Consider the following 19,662-nt stretch of genomic DNA (forward strand, 5'->3'; position numbering starts at 1 on the left):
AAAAAAGGTTTCCTAGCCAATGCTCATATGATTTTGGTAAGTAAAAACTGTAGTATTAGGTTATCATATGCATATTGTTTCTTACCAACAGAATCAACAAAAACATTAATAAAGAAGTTATTTACCATATTTATATTTATCAAAATATATATTATACAATCAGCCATTTACTACGATCGAATGTTTCGTCTGCTGCTGAAAGCTACCTCATAGGTTTACCAATAGATTGCAACACATTCATTTGTAAACATTGTTTCTTACCGGCAGAATCAACAAAAACATTAAAAAACATGTTACCTACGGTAATATATGTTATATATATCCATTATTATATATTATAAAAGTATGCAATCAAGGGGTAAAATCCAATAAATAAAAATGTTTCCTATGTAACGGCTCGAGTCTCGTGAGCAACTGAACAAAGCCATGTTATTATTCTTAAAAGAGAATGCTAGCACGAGTTACGAAGTATCAACTCAACGAAGCCTTGTTATTATGCCTAAAGAGAATGGTAGCAGAAATTGTCAGCCACCAATTGATCGAAGCCAAGTTGTTATGCGTAAAGAGAATGTTAGCAGGAATTGCCAACTACCAACTGAACGAAGCCTTGTTATCCGTAAAGCTCTCGAGATAATCACCAATAGGTGGCAGCACATGTACTGTAAGTCTGTAAATGTGGAATGCGGCGATGCGCTGTAGACTACTATAATGATATTAACACATTTTAATGAAAATATCGATAACAACGTAGATACTGATTATAATACTAGCAGTAGTAATTGCGGTGATGGTATGTGTGATAATGATAAATAATTATAATAAACTTTGGTTTTTAATAGGTTATTTGGATAACACCGAATGTTAGGCTAGCCTACAACATCTACGTGACGTTTCATGTAAAATTTCGGCCAAAATTCTTAAATTTTGAGCCTACATTATGTACATAGGATGCAGGGGGATTTTTTAGGCCATTTTATGATTAAAAAAGTGTGTCTTATACGCCGTCAAATACGGTATATAGTATTGTAATACCTTTAATAAAAAATATAGTTATAAAAATTCATCTAAACCTCTGTAATATATGGAGAAACTCTGTCCAAACGGTGAGTTATCATTGCTACTGCTCTGAAAAAATAAATACCTAGGCTAAAAATTCAATGAAATTCAAACTTAAGACAGAGGAATAACATGCCAAACTTGAGACGATAATCCTCAGCAGATATAAATTACATATATCAAATAAATGATCATACTTGAGTAGAAAGTTCCTACAGAATAGCAAAAAGTTAAAAGTGCAAAACTAGAAGGCTTAAATAATTTGCACAATACATGGCATAAAAACATTTCATGATCACTCACAATAACATTGGTGCTTAAAGGTTAACATAATTAGGTATACTTCCCTATTTAAATATCTCTGCTATGGTACTGAAACTTTCTAAAACAATATTTAAGAAATTTTGCTGTCTTCTATTACAATGTCTAGGATTCATTTTGCAAACTGAGATAAACACTGACTGGGACTCGGTGGAAAGAACTGGTTTATCTTGGGCTGATATGGAAAGCAGAGCTAAAATCTACATCTGAGTGGAACCTCAAAGTAAGATCCTCCTGAAATGGCATCTTTCTGCAAAAGTTTTGTAATTTGTTTCTGTTTCAGCTATACAGGAAACAACAGAATCAAGTTTTGTTTTGAAAAACTTCGTTTACCTCTTTTACACGTGTTTAGCTTCAGTAGAGAAAATGTCTTACTTAATTCTTTAGGATCTTCTGAAACCTGCTGTGACAATGAATGTCCCAACATCAGTAAGTGGGCAAAAAGCATAATGAAAAGAAATTGGAGTGTTCAAAGTCATGTAAAGTACTATACAATATTATGACCCTTGACACTCTTTCCACTGTTTGAGTATTCACCCTCTGGATAAATTTATCTATAATTGGAGAAAAAATAATAAAAACTGCAAATTGCCTATATCTTTTTTAGACCATATGCCTAAGAATGGATAGCTTTGAAGTTCCACATCAAGCCCTTCCAAAAGAAGCATTACTTAGCTCTGAGTTCCCATAACAACACTTCTCCAGTGCAGACATTTTGCTTTCCCTTTCCTGGGTTACTAGGATTGAAAAAAGCCTGCTTAGCTTTCTTATAGCTAGCACTAGCACTTTCTGACACTGTACTAAAAAATCCACTTCCACTGTCCCCATCCCAGTTATCAAACTGTTTTATGAATTTTCTCTACTAGCAACAAATTATATAAATTATGCCAATTTCATTCAGCTCCAGCTGCAGTAGTGGTAGGTTACTGGTAACCAGAATTTGAAGAGTATCAAATATCAGAACATATTAGTATCACAGTATAGCAACTTAAAATATGCAATTCAATTAAAATATCAAAATGAGAGTGAAACACTTCAGCAAAATAAAAGTGTAAATGCAAAAGTCTAAAAGTATGGAGAGCAATATGATAAAACAAACAGCTGTCACAAAATTATATCACCTCTTAAGATTGTGTTACATAACACCAAGTACAGTATTAATAATAAGATTACTTAAGAAAGTAATGTACAAAAAACTTTCACTTTGTTCACAAAAATTAGAGTTCATAGCTGATTTACACCTTCCAAAATTTTTTTTAATTCCACTTTCCCACTAACTTTCACATTTAAGGTACAGTAACCAAGAAGAATATATCACTTTGTAAACTAATCATGATAATCATTTTCAACAACCCTAATTTAAAAAATACTGTATCAGCAATACATGGTTCATAAATGAAGGGAAAGAACAAAAGTGTTCAGAAATATGATGCAGACAGTCCTGAACTCTAAATGACTAGTCCAGTTTCCAGTTATCAGACCAAAAGTGCATTATTATGGTGAAATTGCATTTGAAATAAGTATTACCCCTTAGCACATTGCATACAAAATTGATTTTGTTTACTTTTCATCTTTTAAGTACACATGTATATATATTATTTCTCATTTGTTTATTTGTGTATTCCACTTGGAAAATCGAATGTTAATTTCTAAAAAAATTTTATTTCTCGAGTTTTGTATCTTGTACGTATAGATAGATGAATGTATGTATGTATTGTTGCTTATAAGTCAAAGCAAGTCTGCACTTCTTCGTTTTTATTGCCATTAATTCTATGATAAATTCAATGAATTCTGCATTCCATATCATAAACATTGATCAAAAACCATGTGAATTCTGCATTACATTTCATAAACATTGATCAAAAACAGTACTAAGATAAAATATAACATTCTGCATTACATTTTATAAACAATGGCCCGAAACATCAATGTTTACACAACCTTTAATTTTAGCTTAAATACAAAGATTTGCCTCACTCGAAAAGAAATGCATACCTAATGTCATGCGTAAATCTTGATTTTAAACACATTAAATAAAAAAATTAGTTTTACATTGCACTGAATACTGACAGAACTTGCCAACTATGTTTATAAAAATTTATATTTTGTTAGTTCATTTTGATACTAACAGCTTTTCATCTCTTTACCAAATATATTTCATTTTGATACTTACAGCTTTTCAAACCTTTACCAAATATATTTCACAACTGGATATTCATACCATATAGTGGGGTAGTTCTGAAAATCGCCAGTCTTGTTTTTACCCAAGTGTGACACATTCCAGCAACCTTACAAAATATCATGTGAGTATTCAGTTGTAAAATACTGTGCACTAATATTAATGCTACTAGGGTTCCACTGCTCATTTAACACGCCCTCTAACATGTTTCTTCTTCTAGCACCTCTGTTTCCTAAGACCAAAGCCCTCTCAGGCTCTTCCTCCAAATATTTTGGTCCAGGCATATATTTTGCATTTATACCACACTCATTCACGACCTACATATTTGTCACTCTCTTATTAGTGAATGCCAAAGACCTTTCTCATGCAATGGCAATGAAAACTATTCTCATGAGCTGATGTGCACAGATGGCTCATCCCACCACACTACTAAGCAGCTGGCCACACAAGCTTTTTAAACACTGACCTTTATGTTTTTATTGTATGAATTTTGTTGAACTAAACTCCCTTCAGTGAGGAGCTTAAAAAAAGCTGCCGCCTTACCAGTGTGTATCAATATTTCTTCAATCATTATAAGGTTTGAAGAGATAGTACAACTAAGACAATAAAAATATGTAATTTTTCTAATCAACTCATCCTCCATGAAAAATTCCTTCTACTGATTTACTACTTCCAGCATAACAACAATTCTTGTATCACTAATGCAAAGGATATTGATAAAACAATGAAAAGCTTAGAATGCAGAAAACCAAATACTGGTAAGAAAGCAAATAAACTGGCAAAAGTTAGTTGGAAAAAATTTACTGTAAATTTTGGTCAAATTCAATGCAATTAAAAAATGTGAGCCCAACATTTAAAACTGCCAAACACTTCTGCATATTGTACTGTAATTTAGCCCCTATTCAGAACATCTGGATAATGATAAAATCCAGATCATAATTATCTGGTTAACTGAGCAGTTATTTTCTAGATACAATAATCTTAAGTCTCAAATACTTTCTTTTAACAACTGAATATCTATCATACAAATTGAAGACTCTTACTTTCTCTATCCAATGAAAATGACAATGACTACCTTCCATTAGCAAACGGAAACCTTTGTGGTTAAAACTTTGATATTGGAGGTAATGTACTGAGAAGCAATTACTTCATTAAAATACAGATTTACACGCTAGTAGATCTGGTTTGTTTTCCATCTATACACTAAAAAGCAGTTTTAACTTACATACCAAATTACATTACACTTCATAGTTCTATGTGCCTAAATCAATAAAAGCAGCTTGATATTCTTTACTGTTTCAAGTATGTCATGTACCAACATTTTTTTCTTTATCAGCTATTAAACCTACAGTGTTTCTTGCTGGAATGTAAGATGACATAAAAAAAAATATCACCAAAAGCGTGATTTCTTTTGTTTGGAATACATAAACCCTTAAAAATGTAAGAATGCCTTATCACATAATATACACCTCAAGCATCAAACTGTGCAAAAAATCACACGAACAACCATCCATATTTGTACTATGAAAAATAAGACTTGTACAATAAGCCAATAAAAATATAATATAGCCTGTGTATATAAAACTGGTAATACAAAATTATTTACAATAACCTACTATACCCTCACACCAGCAAACCCATCTCGTCTTCGTCGTCTCCTGCACCATCTGCGGCGCAGATTCTCCAGCTGTTGAAGTAATAAGAATTAAAAGTGAAAAAAAAAAAAATTTTAATTTCTGTAATCTTTATACTACACTGCAACATCTTATTAGACAAATATCTGCCCAATATCATCCAGTCATTGAGTTATATCTATAAATACATATACCATAAAAATAAGATTACTACTGTATTAATAAAATTGACTGTTAAAATACCAGAATTCAAAGTAAATAACATATGCTTACCTCAGCACTGAAAAAGTTGATGACAGTTAAAAAAATAAGGGATGCAAGACAAGCATAGATGAGAGCCCGTATGAAGTTTCTCCATCTCCGCCATGATTGCAATTCTTTTACGTACAAAAATCGATTACGATAGTTCATTGGCAACTCAAATGTAGAAGGCACAGGGAACAGAGACTCATAGGTATCCTGGACAAGGGCATGAATTAGTTCATTGTCCTTGCTCTTGGGATCCAGATTGCTATTCAAGCAAACAAATTTTCTGAAAAAAAAAAAAAAAAAAAAACAGGATTGTGTAAATGCACAACATACCACTCCACAACAAAATTTAAATACATAATTACAGTATAAGGAATTTCAAAAAATTATTTCTTTACAAAACAGAAGATCATGAAAACTTACTTTGGATGCTTACGAACTTCATCCAACATGTGAACAACAACTGAAACATTTGAGGTTATCATCTTGAACTGGACAGAATCATCAGAAAGCTGTGTGTACCTATATTTGCTGACCTTTTCTAATTTGTTTAGGAGATTCCTCAAAGGTTCACATAAAAGTATAAGCTCTAAACTCACAGTAGGCTGTTAAAAAGAGAAACAATATTACATGTAGTTTGCAAACAATGACATACCTTGATTTAAAAAAGCTCACTAAATAAAAAGTCACAAACATAATGGACAGAATAATAATAATTTTGAGCTCCCAAAAGACTGCAGGAAAAAGTTTCTATGACTGTCCAGTGGTGAAAGACGAATTAAAGGGCAAAGACCAAGGCAATGGGATCTTGAGAGCTTGAAATGAAGATGTCAAGTACAAAATATTTCAGGAATCATAGTTAAAAGATGAAAAACTACATTACTACATAAAATCTGAAGGGCTTTTGTTCAAAATAGGTAAAACATACCAAATTAAAAAGAAATTTGAATTTTCCTAACAAACAAACCTACACTTATATATGGAGTACTCTGCGCTTACTAAGCTTCAGCTGTTCTTGACTCATCTCTGAAAAACAAAATCCCAATAATACCTGGGTCACATAGGGTGACCTGACGCTGACCTCTTCTGCCATTGTCTGAGACAGCCCATATGTAGCTCCGCTCAACCTCCTAGGCGTGAGAGATTGAGACTATACATGGGGTGGTACAAGGAGGATAACTACCTACAGGGGGTATATGAAAGTGTAGGTTTGTATGTTATGAAAAATAGAAATTTCTTTTTAATTTGGTATCTCTTCCAACATGTATACAAACCTACACTTTCATATATGGAGCCTCACCTGAAGGTGGGAGGACAATCTCTCACATAAACATATGGGAACTTTACCCCTAATACCCCCAAGGACTTGCAAGGGTGTAAGCTGATGTGATGTACTCACTTTTTCTTCATAACGTAGCTGACGACGCCTTCCCCTCCCGACGGAGCTCCTGTAGGGCTCTATGTCATTAAATGACTTGTTGTGCTGCCACCACCAGACCCAAGGTGAAGGTACCTTAGGACCTGTGTGCTACATCCTTAAGGTAGAAAGAGGTGAATGTCATTTACGTCTTCCAAACCCCAGCACGGAGGACCTGCCCTCCTGCGTAGTTCTTCTTAAACTCCACTGACGGACCTATTCCTCCCATGTCATGAGCCCTGACTCTGGCTGGTGCGGGGTCTTCGTTACCTTCCAAATGGTATGCCCTCCCAATTACAGTGCGTCACCAACTTATGGCGACAACAACTTACAGCAGGTTCAATCGACGGCGCCTTTTCAGCGCCGTTAATGGCATCTTGCAGCCTCGTAACTTGATGTTACATCATGCTACAGCGCTGTAAGAACTAATGGCAAGAACAGGCATCAAGTTAATGGCCCTTACAGTGCTGTAACTTGATGCAGCATCAACTTATGGTGCCAAACATCAAGTTACGACGCCCTAAGTGCGTTAAAGCACCAATAACGGCGAAAAACCAACTTACAGAGGAAATCAGCTTATGGCAAGGCACTGGAACAGATCCCCTGCCGTAAGTCAATGACACACTGTACCTCCGTCAGCCAGAAGAAGATAATGTTTCTTGATACCTCCCTCTTCTCTCGGCCCATACTTAAGAAGAGTCTATGGCAGACTAGCCTGTGGGGGGCTGTACAGTACATTTAAGGGAGGATATCAAAGCTCTGACTGGGCACAGCACCATTTCATCCTGTGCGTTACCTATAAAGTTCATAAGCAAATAAACTGAGAAAACAACAAACCTTGGGTTGTGTGTGGAGGCGTTCTGGGTCTTCGTCACAAACTCTGGAGACCACAAACTTTGGAGGGAAGGTAAAGCCCATCAATGTACATCCATGGGTGTGGGTCACATCGTATGAGAGGGCATGAAGTTTGCCCACCCTCTTCGTTGACGCCAGTGCCAACAGGAAAACTGATTTTAGGGTTAAGTCCTGGTCTGAGGCCCTTCTGAGTGGTTCTTAGGGCGCTTTCCTTGGGGAAACTAGACCTTGGTGACGCTCCATTCTAGGGGTTTTAATTCTCAAGGAAAGCAACTCTTCTTGAAGTTTCCAACCATGTCCGACAACTCCCATGATGTTGACAAGTACTCAGCTCCTGCACTGCTGACACCCTGGCCACTTGTTCCCCAGACAGGACCCGACCTTGGTCCGATGTGGGGGTGGAAATGTCCAAAACCTCATCTAGTGCCCCTTCTCTTCCCCATCCTGTTTCACTTCCCAGGATGGAGGGGCTGAGATCCGGAAGGACTGCCTTCCTTCCTCTCATGGTTTTCCTGAGTGGCTGGGAGGCCCTGTTGTCAAAATTGAGGGAGGGGGCTGTCTTGAGGCCAGTGTGGGCCCACTCTGGGCCACCATGCTGATTGACTGCCCTCTTGGACTTGACCTGAGCGAGCCGCCGAGAGGGAGTTCTTCCCATCTTCTCTCTTCTCAGTTACCACCTGGCATAGCAACTCTAGAGCAAAGTGCACGGACGCATCCATGAGGGGACCATTCCTTAGCCTGAGCCAACTATCGGCTGAGACGTGCCTCTAAGCCAATGACAAGAGGGACTCCCTTCTTTTGAATATGACATCAGCCCATGTGTGGGCCACATGCTTGGCCACATAAGACAGAGCCTTCCTGGCTGGAGCCATGTACACCTTCACGTTGTGCCATTTTTTGGATGATATGACCTCCTTCATATCTTCCATCCATGCCCCTTGGCACTTGATGAGCCAAGAGATAGTCAATGCCCTTCCCAACATCATTTCGTGATTCATCATTTCCCCACTGGTGAATTTAGAAGCCAATTAGGTAGACTATCCAATGGAACGTTACCCAAAAGTCAGCAGACCACCGCATTCACACTCCTAGGAAGGAAGCTGGCTTCTACCTGGACATACTACTTGGCTTGGCAGGGAAGAAGGTGGGGTAGTAATTTTTGGGATCTGACGGAGGCTAGGGAGCCTTACTACCCCGCTACTAGGTTGTCTGACTCCTTTATAATGCTTGCTACCAACAGAGACCAAGGTAATTGGATGGCTTGTTTTGCCTCTGGGATGCTATCCGACATATGCTCCATGTAGAAGTTGGGGTAGTTTTCCAGAGCCACATTCTCTAGTTCTGGCAGGTCCAATTTTCTACAGATCTTGAGGATAAAGTCTGAGAAGCTACTCTCCTCATCTGACACATCTGAAGGGAGGACTCCATCCCTTCCTCTCATCTGACACATCCGAAGGGAGGACTCCATCCCTTCCTCTGAGTATGTGGCACCTACCTCATTTCCTGGCCCCGGCATCTCCCGGTCTCTGTTTCGTTCCACAGGGTGGATGTCTGGTCCCCAACACTGCAGGGAAGCTGAGTCAGAAATGCTGCCATGCCCACTGTCCCATCCTGGTGATCATTGTCTGGGACCATAATGGGAAGCACGGGAACTGCTCTGCTGTAGCTACCTTCAGGGTAGCGCCATTTCCATGTGTCTCCCGAACCCGAAAGGCAACGTCTTCCTGACCTCCTGTCGGTACACCGTCTCAGTGATTGGCATCGGGAATGGTGTCAGGAGGGATGACACTCTGCTGTCCCGCTCTTGCCCTGAGGAGGTAAAATTCTGTGACGCACTTCTAGAACATGATCAGGAAATTCCCCTGGAAGGATACTGAGAAGAACGGCTCTTCCACTGATGCAGGTGACCCCATTCCGATGTGGTTGAGCAGCAGGAGCTGCTCCTCCTAGAGTGGCTCCTTTGAGGTGACAAGCTACAACCACTGAAGATGGTCCTGGAAGGTGTCTATCCCTCTGCACTAGAGAATGTCTGGAGGAGAGGTCTGACCCTGTAGAGGGGGGATCTCCATCTCCCCCTGGCCGTGTGAACAGCGCTTCTGTTCTTCTACTCTGATCACTGATCAGTTGGGAAGGACCATAGCAAGGTCTAAATAATTTCCTTTTTTCATATAAAAAATATGTAATGCTTGAAAAAAATAGTATAGGAAAAACACACCTTACAAAAATTTTCACTGTTCTGTACAACCATTTTTGGCAATAAATCACACGTCTATGATGTATCCTATGAACAATGTATGTGCAATTTTTCACACAGATACATTGCTTAAAAACAATGTATTTAGATACATTACTTAGAAATTATTATCGAATTACGAGTAAACTATTATTTAAAAAAGAAATACCAATCATTCAATACACACATTAGTTAGAACATGACAACATTCTTTTAAAGCCTCTTTGCCTCATTCCTTTTTATTTTTTTAAGACATTATTTCTCTGCTTAATGTTCTCATTCTAAAGAAACGTTCGACAACAAACAAAATGTGTGACAGGATCAAGAGGTAAATGAGTGAAATTTGACATTCCTACATCTAACTTTTTGACAGTCCCTTTTCCTGCTCTTAGTCCTTTTTTTACCATGCTAACATTTAAATATTTTTCCATTGTTTTCAGTTGTTCATAAAATTCTTTAGAGGGCTTCATTAATTTTTATCACTTCTATTTATTATGCCTGTCCATGAGTTATCTTCATCAGTCTCCTGCAAACTTTATATTTTATTTTTCATCTGACCAAAAATATGGATATTTTGGGAATGGGCAATAAATGTGTCGAAATATTCTACACCAGGTTATTCATCATCAGTCTCCTGCAAACTTTCAGCAAAGCTATTTTATTTTTCATCTGCAAAGAAAAGAAATTCTTAATTTTTGTATGTAAACTAAAGTCTTTTTATGAATTTTGAAAGACTCTTTTGAAAAGGGTAAAGACCTTTACTTCCCACAACCTTTACTGGTTTTGCTATTTCTACCATGCATTTAAGAATTTTGCCTTGGTTTGACCTTTACTTCCCACAACCTTTACTGGTTTTGCTATTTCTACCATGTGTTTAAGAATTTTGCCTTGGTTTGACATGCTCAACCCATATACATTGCTGGGTATCTTTTATCCTATGGCACTCATCTCCATGTATCTTGGAAAGTTGTTAAAAGTTACTCCTTCTTTTGTTTTACCTTATTTGAAGAACACTCGTACATAGCACAAAAACGAAGTAATTTATGTATAGGTTCAGATACTGTAAGCAATAAAACTGAATGTTATGCAATGGACAGTTTATCATAATGGGTATATGGAAGAGTTTGCACTAATCATCAGGACTTTCTGACATTATAATCTGACCCAGTGTTTACCTGCGCAGGAAATTTGGGTCGCTGGTGGGTTGACCTGGTATTCTTTAGACCTTGGACTATACGGTGATTTTGGCGTGCTGTTCTTTCCCGAACTCCTGCTCGGTTCTCCCAACTCTGTCTCACTGCTAACCCAAAACTCTTTCTTGAGGACCTGCCAAAGAGCTTGCCAAACCAGGTCTGATTTCTTCTTAGTGGAAGGCACTGAGAGAGGAGAAAATATCCTTACCGGACGTGGCGGGTAATGGAGAGGGAGTTTGTAGTAGCAACAATGGTGGGAGAGACAGAGTGAACGGGGAAGGTTCCCCAGAGATAGGGGTGGTCCTCTTCATCTGCCTCCTTTTGTACTTTCCCCAATGGGGATGGCCACGATATGCACTCCCTATACGAGGCCTCATGGAACATTCCTGACCCCTGCACATGATGCACACAAAATGTGGATCAACGCCTATAGCCAGACATGAATTTTTCGTAGGACTTGTCCTTGCCAGTGCAATGTTGCACTTTGGGTTTCCTGTTCTCTTCCATCACCGGAGAAAGAAAGAGAAAGCTCGCTAACACTTGGGTACTGAACAAGCACTTTCTCCGAACCTGGATAGATCTCACAGAATGACACAAAAATCTTTGTAATTACACTATGAAAAACTTGGGATGGGTTTCCCTTTCTCTTCTGTCACTGTGGGAAGAAAGAGAAAGCTCACTAACACTCGGGTGTGGTGAAATAAAGACAATCACGTGGGTACTGAACATGCACTTTCCCTGAACCAGGAAAGATCTCACAGAATGACACAAAATCTGTTTAATTACATTGTGGAAAATTCAGGATGGAATCCCCTTCGCAAAGAAAACAATGCTAAACTGTGCACAATTCAAGAGGAAGAACGTACGTGGGAGACACACTCCTTCACTCCTTTGTCTTACACTTGGGAACAAAGGCCCAAGCCTCAAGCACAACAGCAGCCATAATCATCGCAGAATTGAAGATATCAACACTAAAACTGGTGAACAGGGTCAGGCAAATGCTAAGAACTGAGAGTACATACTCCCAATCACACAAAATAGAAGTAAACTAATATGAGCGCAAAACGAGAGACGGATCAGAAAACATGCGAACGCGAGTTCCTCTGCAAAGACAATGGCAGAAGAGGTCGGCATCAGGTCACCCCACGTGACCCAGGCAGTGTTAGGAATTTGTTTTTCAGAGACAAGTCGAAAACAGCCAAAGTTAGGTAAGCTTGGAGTACTCCATACAGTACGTGCATGAAAGCGTAGGTTTGTATACGTGTCGGAACAAACCTCATTCATCTTATGCTACATTATCCCTGAAAGGAGGTACCACCTATGGTATGCCTTGTGTGAGCTATGTAGAAAGTATTGACAATTCACTGCAGTGTCCCTTCAGCTCCCAGCTGATGTATTTTAAGACTTAATTTTCATCAATTCCCTTCGTCTCTTACCCACTTAACCTTTCCAGCTTCTAACTAAAATTTTTAATATTCATCTGAGAACAATTCCAATGGGCAACCATTATGAGTTTTAACAATTTACTGAATGGTCATGTTAAAGTACTTTATAATAAAAATTATATAGTGCTTGGTGGGGGACAGTTTAGAGGTGAACATACACTACACATATGAAAAGCAGTGGTTCCTTCTAGAGAGTTCTCTGATCGAATTTTAGTGGGAGATTCCAAAAAACATTTTTTTGTATGTGTCTCAGTGACATTTTTTAACAAAGTATCTTGTCCATCAACAGTTTCCTAATCTTAATGACATTTCTTTTAACAAAGTGCAATAAAGAACAACAAACTAATCTGCAACCACAGAAATACTCTAGACAGTTTCCACTAAAAGTCAGTGGACAGCTTAGCAAGATGTCTACACAGGGTGGAGGCTGAAGAATGAGTGCCCACTTACTGACTGATGAGTAGGCAGTACCCTATCACTCACATACCATAAAGCAATTAGCCAGCTGGTTACCCAAACCTCAAGCATAATTTCTAGCTTAAGCAGGGAATACTACTACATAAAAATATATAGTTTTTATTTTCACAGGAACAAGTATACTTTTAAATCTGGTATGTTTAAAATGATACTCACAATATCAGAGTCACTATATCTTTCATAAACTGGAGTAGGGACAGGTTTTATATGATGTGTTGCTGAACAGTTTTTAACAAAATAATGGAATGCTTGGACGGTTGAATAATGGAGTGGGAGGTCATAGAGACGAGTCAACAGCGTTCGGATTTCTCTATCAGACAGTGTCCTGAAATACAAATTAAAAACACAATTATCCCTTAGAGAAAAAAAACAGTCCATTATGATGTTATCTAACAGTAATACAGAGTAATGGTAATTAAGTCTATCTTGATTACAACAGTAACACAACACACAGGAAAAACAAAAATTGCACATGATTTCTCACTTAAGTATGTTAGCTCAGACATAAGCATGCAAAATCTTACAGTTAAAACTATTTACAATACAATGTTTAAAAAAATCTGTTTTTCTTAATATCCCATTAAACATACAAAACCTCATTCATGCAAATGGCTCCCCTACTGCATCAACCTCAAGGAATTTGAATAATAATGCCTTGATTGTGAATGCCAGGATCATGCTCCACCTTTCAACAAGATCACATTCTTCAATACTAACCTAACTAAAACTAAAGTAAAATTATGATTAATGGGTTAGTATGAAAAATTAGTTTTATTGTAAAAAAAATAATGTTTGTAGTTAAAAACCCATTAACCATATGGAGCCTAAATCACAATTCTCAAGAAGGACGATGATAAAAACTTGAGCTTAAAGGTAAGAAGATGGCAGGGAAAAAGTCTATCCACTTTTCCAAGGGCTGGTTTGTGGCCATTGGCATTTTGGATATACCACAAGTCATTCTGGGCATTTAAGTCCAAATTCCTAGAAAGGATACTCACCATTCACACGAGGCATAAGGCAGATTTTCCAGGAAAGCACATAGCCATATGTGAGAAAGACATGAAGCATGAGGTTCATCAAGAAGTTGAGAAAGAATGGCCCACATCCCTCTCAACTGATAAAACAATGCACAGTGCACCAATCAGCCTCAAAGAGTGTACCAAATGATTTATCAGATTCTTATGGGCTGCAAGGAGAAAGAAACGGAAGAAGTTCTGAAGTCCTGGGTCCACTGAAGAGGGGTCCTGATAGCACTCACTGGACAGAGGAGACTGGTGAGGCACAAACAGCAAAGAAGCCCATAGGCAACCATCCTCCTCTGACACAGTCTTGCTAAAAACTATGCTCCACATGTACGTCCAACTAAAGACCAATGGTTAGAAAGAGATACTTCCCTTAACATGGCATGAAGCTACTAACATGTTAGAGGAGTCAACCGGTAGTAAAAACACTGCCTTGAGGACCAAGTCAAGTAAGGAGGCATCCGTTAAAGGTTAATAAGAAGTCTGGTGAGATTATGGAGTGCCAATACTAAATGAAAATGGTCTGAAATATTGTGATCATTATCTGGACACACTTTGTGCTGAAGGAAATCCTTGGAGATAGCCAACCTGTAGCTCTTAACAGCAGGGGAGAGAGCTTGATATTTCGCATATAAATGAAGAAATCTGCCAACACTGGAACAGATTCATTATACCAAACAATGAACACTGCCCACTTTAGCTGGGAAAGGGAAATGTCAGATTATCTGTATGTGGTGGCCACAGCTATTGCCTAACAGCAACAAAATACTATGCTGGATTATCAGCATGCATGAAAACAAAGAGAAACTGATAAAAATTGCAAAACCTTTGGAAAGGTGCCTCTTTAAAAGACTCCTCCAAGTGGGAAGTATCCTGGGATAGTCCATGAGGAAATCTAGCAGGTCAGAAAACCACTGCTGCTGTGACCAACACACAGATGTCCCTGACCTGAAGAAATGAAACTACTAACAAAGCTAATAAGTCTCCCAAACCTGCCAAAAGGCCATGCAGATATACAACTGCAGAGGCCAACTGGAAGCTCATACTGAGGAGAGCATTTGCTAACATTTGTGAGCTCCCAGGGACAAATCACATTATTATAGTAACCTCATGGTCTTTTGCCCAAGTGGAAATATTGACCACCAGTAGACAGATGCCACCCATCCTGTTGTTTAAAGCACCTGAAAACATGAAAAGGTCAGGGTCTGGTAGAACTAGAAGGATTTTTAATAAGATTCTGATCCTGCCACCAATGGAGATCCTGAAATACATATTCTCTTTCTAAAGGGATTCCTGACATACTACAACAAAGTGGTTACCTTCCTACAAAATGCCAACTGAAGTTGAAAGAAGATACAAAATCAACTGTGGGGAACCAGCTTCTCTAGAGACATCAGATGACCTACCAAAAACTGGCAGGACTAGGATACTGGTTGTGGATGTTGCAAAATGCCCTGGATGGTTTCTTGGAAACATAGAATTCTGTCTTTGTGGATGGACCAACTTCAAAATGGTGTCTACATGTGTTGCCCACATGGAAAGCACCAGGTATGAATTCTCGAGGTTGATCTATAACCCTAAGGACTGGAACAACATGAGAAGAATCTCCAGGTGCCTCTCCAACTCTTACCAAGAAGATGCCAATATTAGTCATTTGTCCTGGTAGTGCCACAGACAGAGGCCTAAATAGTGAGTATCTATGATACTTCAAGTTAAAACACACAAGATTGCCAACCATACCACAGCAAAAAAACTTCAAGTGGTCATGGGGTGCCAAGATCCTGGTGAAGACCTCAAGGGCTGTATACACTGTGAAGCAAAAGGCCCATAAGTAGAACACCAAACCCTGCCATATGAACTGAAGAACCTTCCTTGAATGCGGATCAATGGGAATGTGAATACAGTGTTCCTCAGGTTTAGAGATGAAATGAAATCCCTCTTGCATTCTGAGCTCCTGGTGAACTCCAAAGACTCCATCTGAAAGGGAGTCAGGTAAAGAAAAAAAGCCCATTAACCCTATTTAGATATTGCAACTATGACACTTATCATGTTTGACCAAGATGAGGGGGTTACATTTACTGGCCAAAATATAGTGGTTTTTAAAAGTTTTATGTTATGGTCCCCTCTATAAAAAACTTTGTATATATACAATATTCCCAAACTTCTCACCAAAGAATCCTGCTGTATTTTGGATGCTTCCTTTCAGTAGTTTCAAACCAAAGCTTTTGACATACAGTGTATGCTGGCACTTTTGCTCTATACATTCTTCAACTCTTGATTTCCAAATTTTTTTTCATTCTTTTGACCACTTCTTTCATCTTTTCCTTTACTTCACTGTCAATTCTGTACCTAGCATTCTATATTGCACTGCTTTTCCATTCATATATGTTATCTTTTAAGGGTTCCTAAAACTGGTATTTACCATTTTTGACCTTTGGCTTCGGCAGAATTTGAGTGATATTTCTCCCTTATGGTGATTCTTTCTAAAGCTGTATCTTTATATTTGTTCTTAAAATCCAACTTAGTCTGATCTAACATTTTTATTTATTTCTCTTTCTCTCTTAAATTTCTGCCACTGCAACAGATGATCTTTCAGAAAGTTTCTGCTTCTCTTTTTCGTGTCTCTCTGTTACTTATCAGCAACTCAAATTCCACGATTGAGAAGGTTTGTTGACAATCAACCTCTTTCATGTTCTAAAACCAATCTGACCTTTGTTAAGGGCTATGCTGGGAGGGAAAGAAAAGAAAAATGTAGTAGATAAATGAGAGGAACCTCTAGCTAATTTTGTGAGGGGGCAACAACCTGAATAATCAAATTTAGGTAGTTGCTGATGCATCTGTCCCCAACAAGGGGATAGGAGTATCAGGATTAAAACTTCAAAACAATACTTTAAATACAAAACACTAAATGACATATATCTAGCAACAAACAACCCTTGAAAACTTTATACTACAGTAAAAAAATACAAACCCTGAATTATCAGTATCAAATGACGCAAAAATTTCCTCTGTAGTTCTGAGTCTTTTCTTACTCATCAGGTAGAAAAAGTACGAGAATGCATACTGCATGTCATTTGCTTGCCTAATCTTATGAGATGATGTCAATTCATATTCTTCTTGAAATCTGTGGATTTAGAAAAGTTCCAAGTCAGGTATTATACATAAAGACTGCTGAATAGTATTAATATTCATGTATGTTATAGATAAATAACAGCAAATGAGGGAAATTACTTCATTGCTGATTTGCTCACAGCTGACAGCTAAGTGTTTCTAGGCTTGGTTTTAAGTATTTATATCTCATCTTAATACAAAATTTCCTGACATTTATTCAATGGATGTTTTCATTATTAATTTACAAAGTACAAACAATTATTGTTTGTATAGTCACAGTGGGCACTTACAGCTTAGCCTATTATAAGTTATGTTAGCAGAAACATTTACTCTAGTCATAAATCTGGCTATCTGTATTGTGGCTGGTAACTTAACCTTCACATATAAAAATGGCCAGCTGTCAACTTTCTTGAGTAGCCACACATAATGTCAAATCAAGGATACAAATTCCAGTCATGAACTTTGGCTTATTCATCCATTTCATCTATTGAGCTACAGATAATTCATTTGGTTAAACTGTCCTTACCTTGACTGCAGATCTTCCATAATTTGTTTGTTGATGAGATGGGGCATATGTGCAGGAACTCTACGGGCCTCATACCCAAACTCAGAGTTGTACAGGCGGTTAACATGAAGAAGTGACTCTGCAAACATATCCAAGAGACGGCGACCACTGCCATGGAACACAAGATAGTCACCAGAGCTGGTTGCTGGATTCAAGTTATTGTCCTGAGCAAACAACTGTTGTCTTTCCCAAGGGAGATTACCATGATGTGCTGCCAAGGTTCCATTGTCTATATATTTCCTCTTATTTACATACTTTATTTGCTGATTATCTTTAGCAGGCTTTATATAATTAACTTTATTTTCTCCAATAACAGACTCTTCATATATATCATTCATTTTTTTCTTGTCCCAAAGCAGTCCTCTGGTTGTAAAATTCTTAGTATTTTTGCTTGTACTGTTACTTTTAAGGTTGACTAAATTTGTTAAAATCTTTTCTGATGCATTTTTATACAAACTCTCTCTTATACTACTGACAGCTTTCTCAAATTCAGGGGGCCATTCTGAAGCACTGTAATATATTAACTTATGATTGGGGTTGCCTTCCACATAGTTCTTAATAAGTAATGACTTCCTCTTTTTCAACAAATTCAGAGTAATTTCATCACTTTTATACAACAATTCATAAAATAAAACCTGATCAGCAACTTCTTGAGGAAGTTTAGAGGCATTTAAATTGACTAATGAATACTTCTGCAGTTCTGTATCATCAATATCAGGATGATCTTTGTCTATGTATTCAGGAGAAACATGATCAAAAACAAAATTTCTTACAAAAGCAGGACGGCTTGAAGATGATACTTTAACTGCCTTTGTTACAACTTCTTCACTTGGAGATGTATCACACTTCAGAGTGATGTTAAACTGAAAACAATAAAGATAAAATATTAACAGGCTCAAGATGTAACTCAATTAACAACAGATTAATATATTAATAGCACAACAGTTCTCATAAAAAGTAGTTAAATTAAGTATTCACATAAATTCTGACAAAAGGAATTCTTAACAAGTCAATAATAGAAAAATCCATAAGCAAAAATAAAGGGTTAACAAACATGAAACTTCAGAAATTTCAGCAGCTTTCAAAAACTCTGAAATGCTGGAATAAAATGATGGTGAGCATAAATAAGAAATATGATGCTTACCTTGTCATTTCCTCATCAGAAGTAAAATATTAGTGAGAGTCCTACTCCAGTATGAGCACCTATTCATCTCAATTAAGAAAAAAACTTTAAACTGTCACAAACTACCTTTCACAAGATAAATATAACCCTTCTGTACTTACCTTTCTGCTCATGTTCGGTTTTGGACCATGGTTGTCTCTGACTTTGTCGATTACTTCAAGTTCAATGCGCAGAGTGGCAGTAATGTTATTTTTCAAGAGAAGAAATAGGATACCCTGGGCTATATTAACATTTATGCTTCGTAGTCCATCCAGCTCTGTGTGTTGCCCAGTCATTGCTTTCCCTCCCTTTGCTAATGTTGATATATTCATCCAAGCAACATAAACCCCTGAAATTACACAAATTTACAACATGAAAAAATGGCAAACACTACACAGAAAATAGCACTACATTTACAGGATGACAAACTTATTAATATCCACTTTCTGTCAACCTTGGCCAATGTCTTTATTAATTATACTATATTTGCTAGCATATAAGAAACACCACAATTTTGGAAACATATCCTACAAAAATAAAAACACCCTCTTTTCCAGATTTCAAAGCCCTCCCTACTATAGGTTATTTTGAAACTGTTTAGCAACTCAAATTTATTACTAATGTACAGGAACAGAAAAAGAAATACTCCTACACATATTTCTAGGCCTGTTAGGTTGATTGCACATTATAAAAGCCACATCCTGGGTCAGGGACTTGGGGTGGGAGCGACGTCTGCACTTTGC

General features: G+C 37.6%; 1 protein-coding gene across 2 annotated transcripts in view; it reads right to left on the reverse strand.

The window, feature by feature from the left end:
- Nucleotides 1-816: 816 nt before the first annotated feature.
- The window catches only part of Gnptab (N-acetylglucosamine-1-phosphate transferase subunits alpha and beta), a 78,195-nt gene continuing 59,349 nt past the window's right edge, over nucleotides 817-19,662 (reverse strand). For both annotated transcript variants that reach the window (XM_067090043.1, XM_067090044.1), the window contains exons 12-18: nucleotides 19,042-19,268; nucleotides 17,719-18,620; nucleotides 17,053-17,205; nucleotides 13,216-13,384; nucleotides 5,863-6,044; nucleotides 5,464-5,722; nucleotides 817-5,243 (exon numbers count right to left, since the gene is read on the reverse strand). In XM_067090043.1, the coding sequence (XP_066946144.1) occupies nucleotides 5,172-5,243; nucleotides 5,464-5,722; nucleotides 5,863-6,044; nucleotides 13,216-13,384; nucleotides 17,053-17,205; nucleotides 17,719-18,620; nucleotides 19,042-19,268 (1,964 nt within the window). In that variant the 3' untranslated portion in view covers nucleotides 817-5,171. The remainder of the gene's footprint in view (nucleotides 5,244-5,463; nucleotides 5,723-5,862; nucleotides 6,045-13,215; nucleotides 13,385-17,052; nucleotides 17,206-17,718; nucleotides 18,621-19,041; nucleotides 19,269-19,662) is intronic.

This window comes from Macrobrachium rosenbergii, chromosome 4, assembly GCF_040412425.1.
Source record: "Macrobrachium rosenbergii isolate ZJJX-2024 chromosome 4, ASM4041242v1, whole genome shotgun sequence".
Taxonomy (NCBI): Eukaryota; Metazoa; Arthropoda; class Malacostraca; order Decapoda; family Palaemonidae; genus Macrobrachium; species Macrobrachium rosenbergii.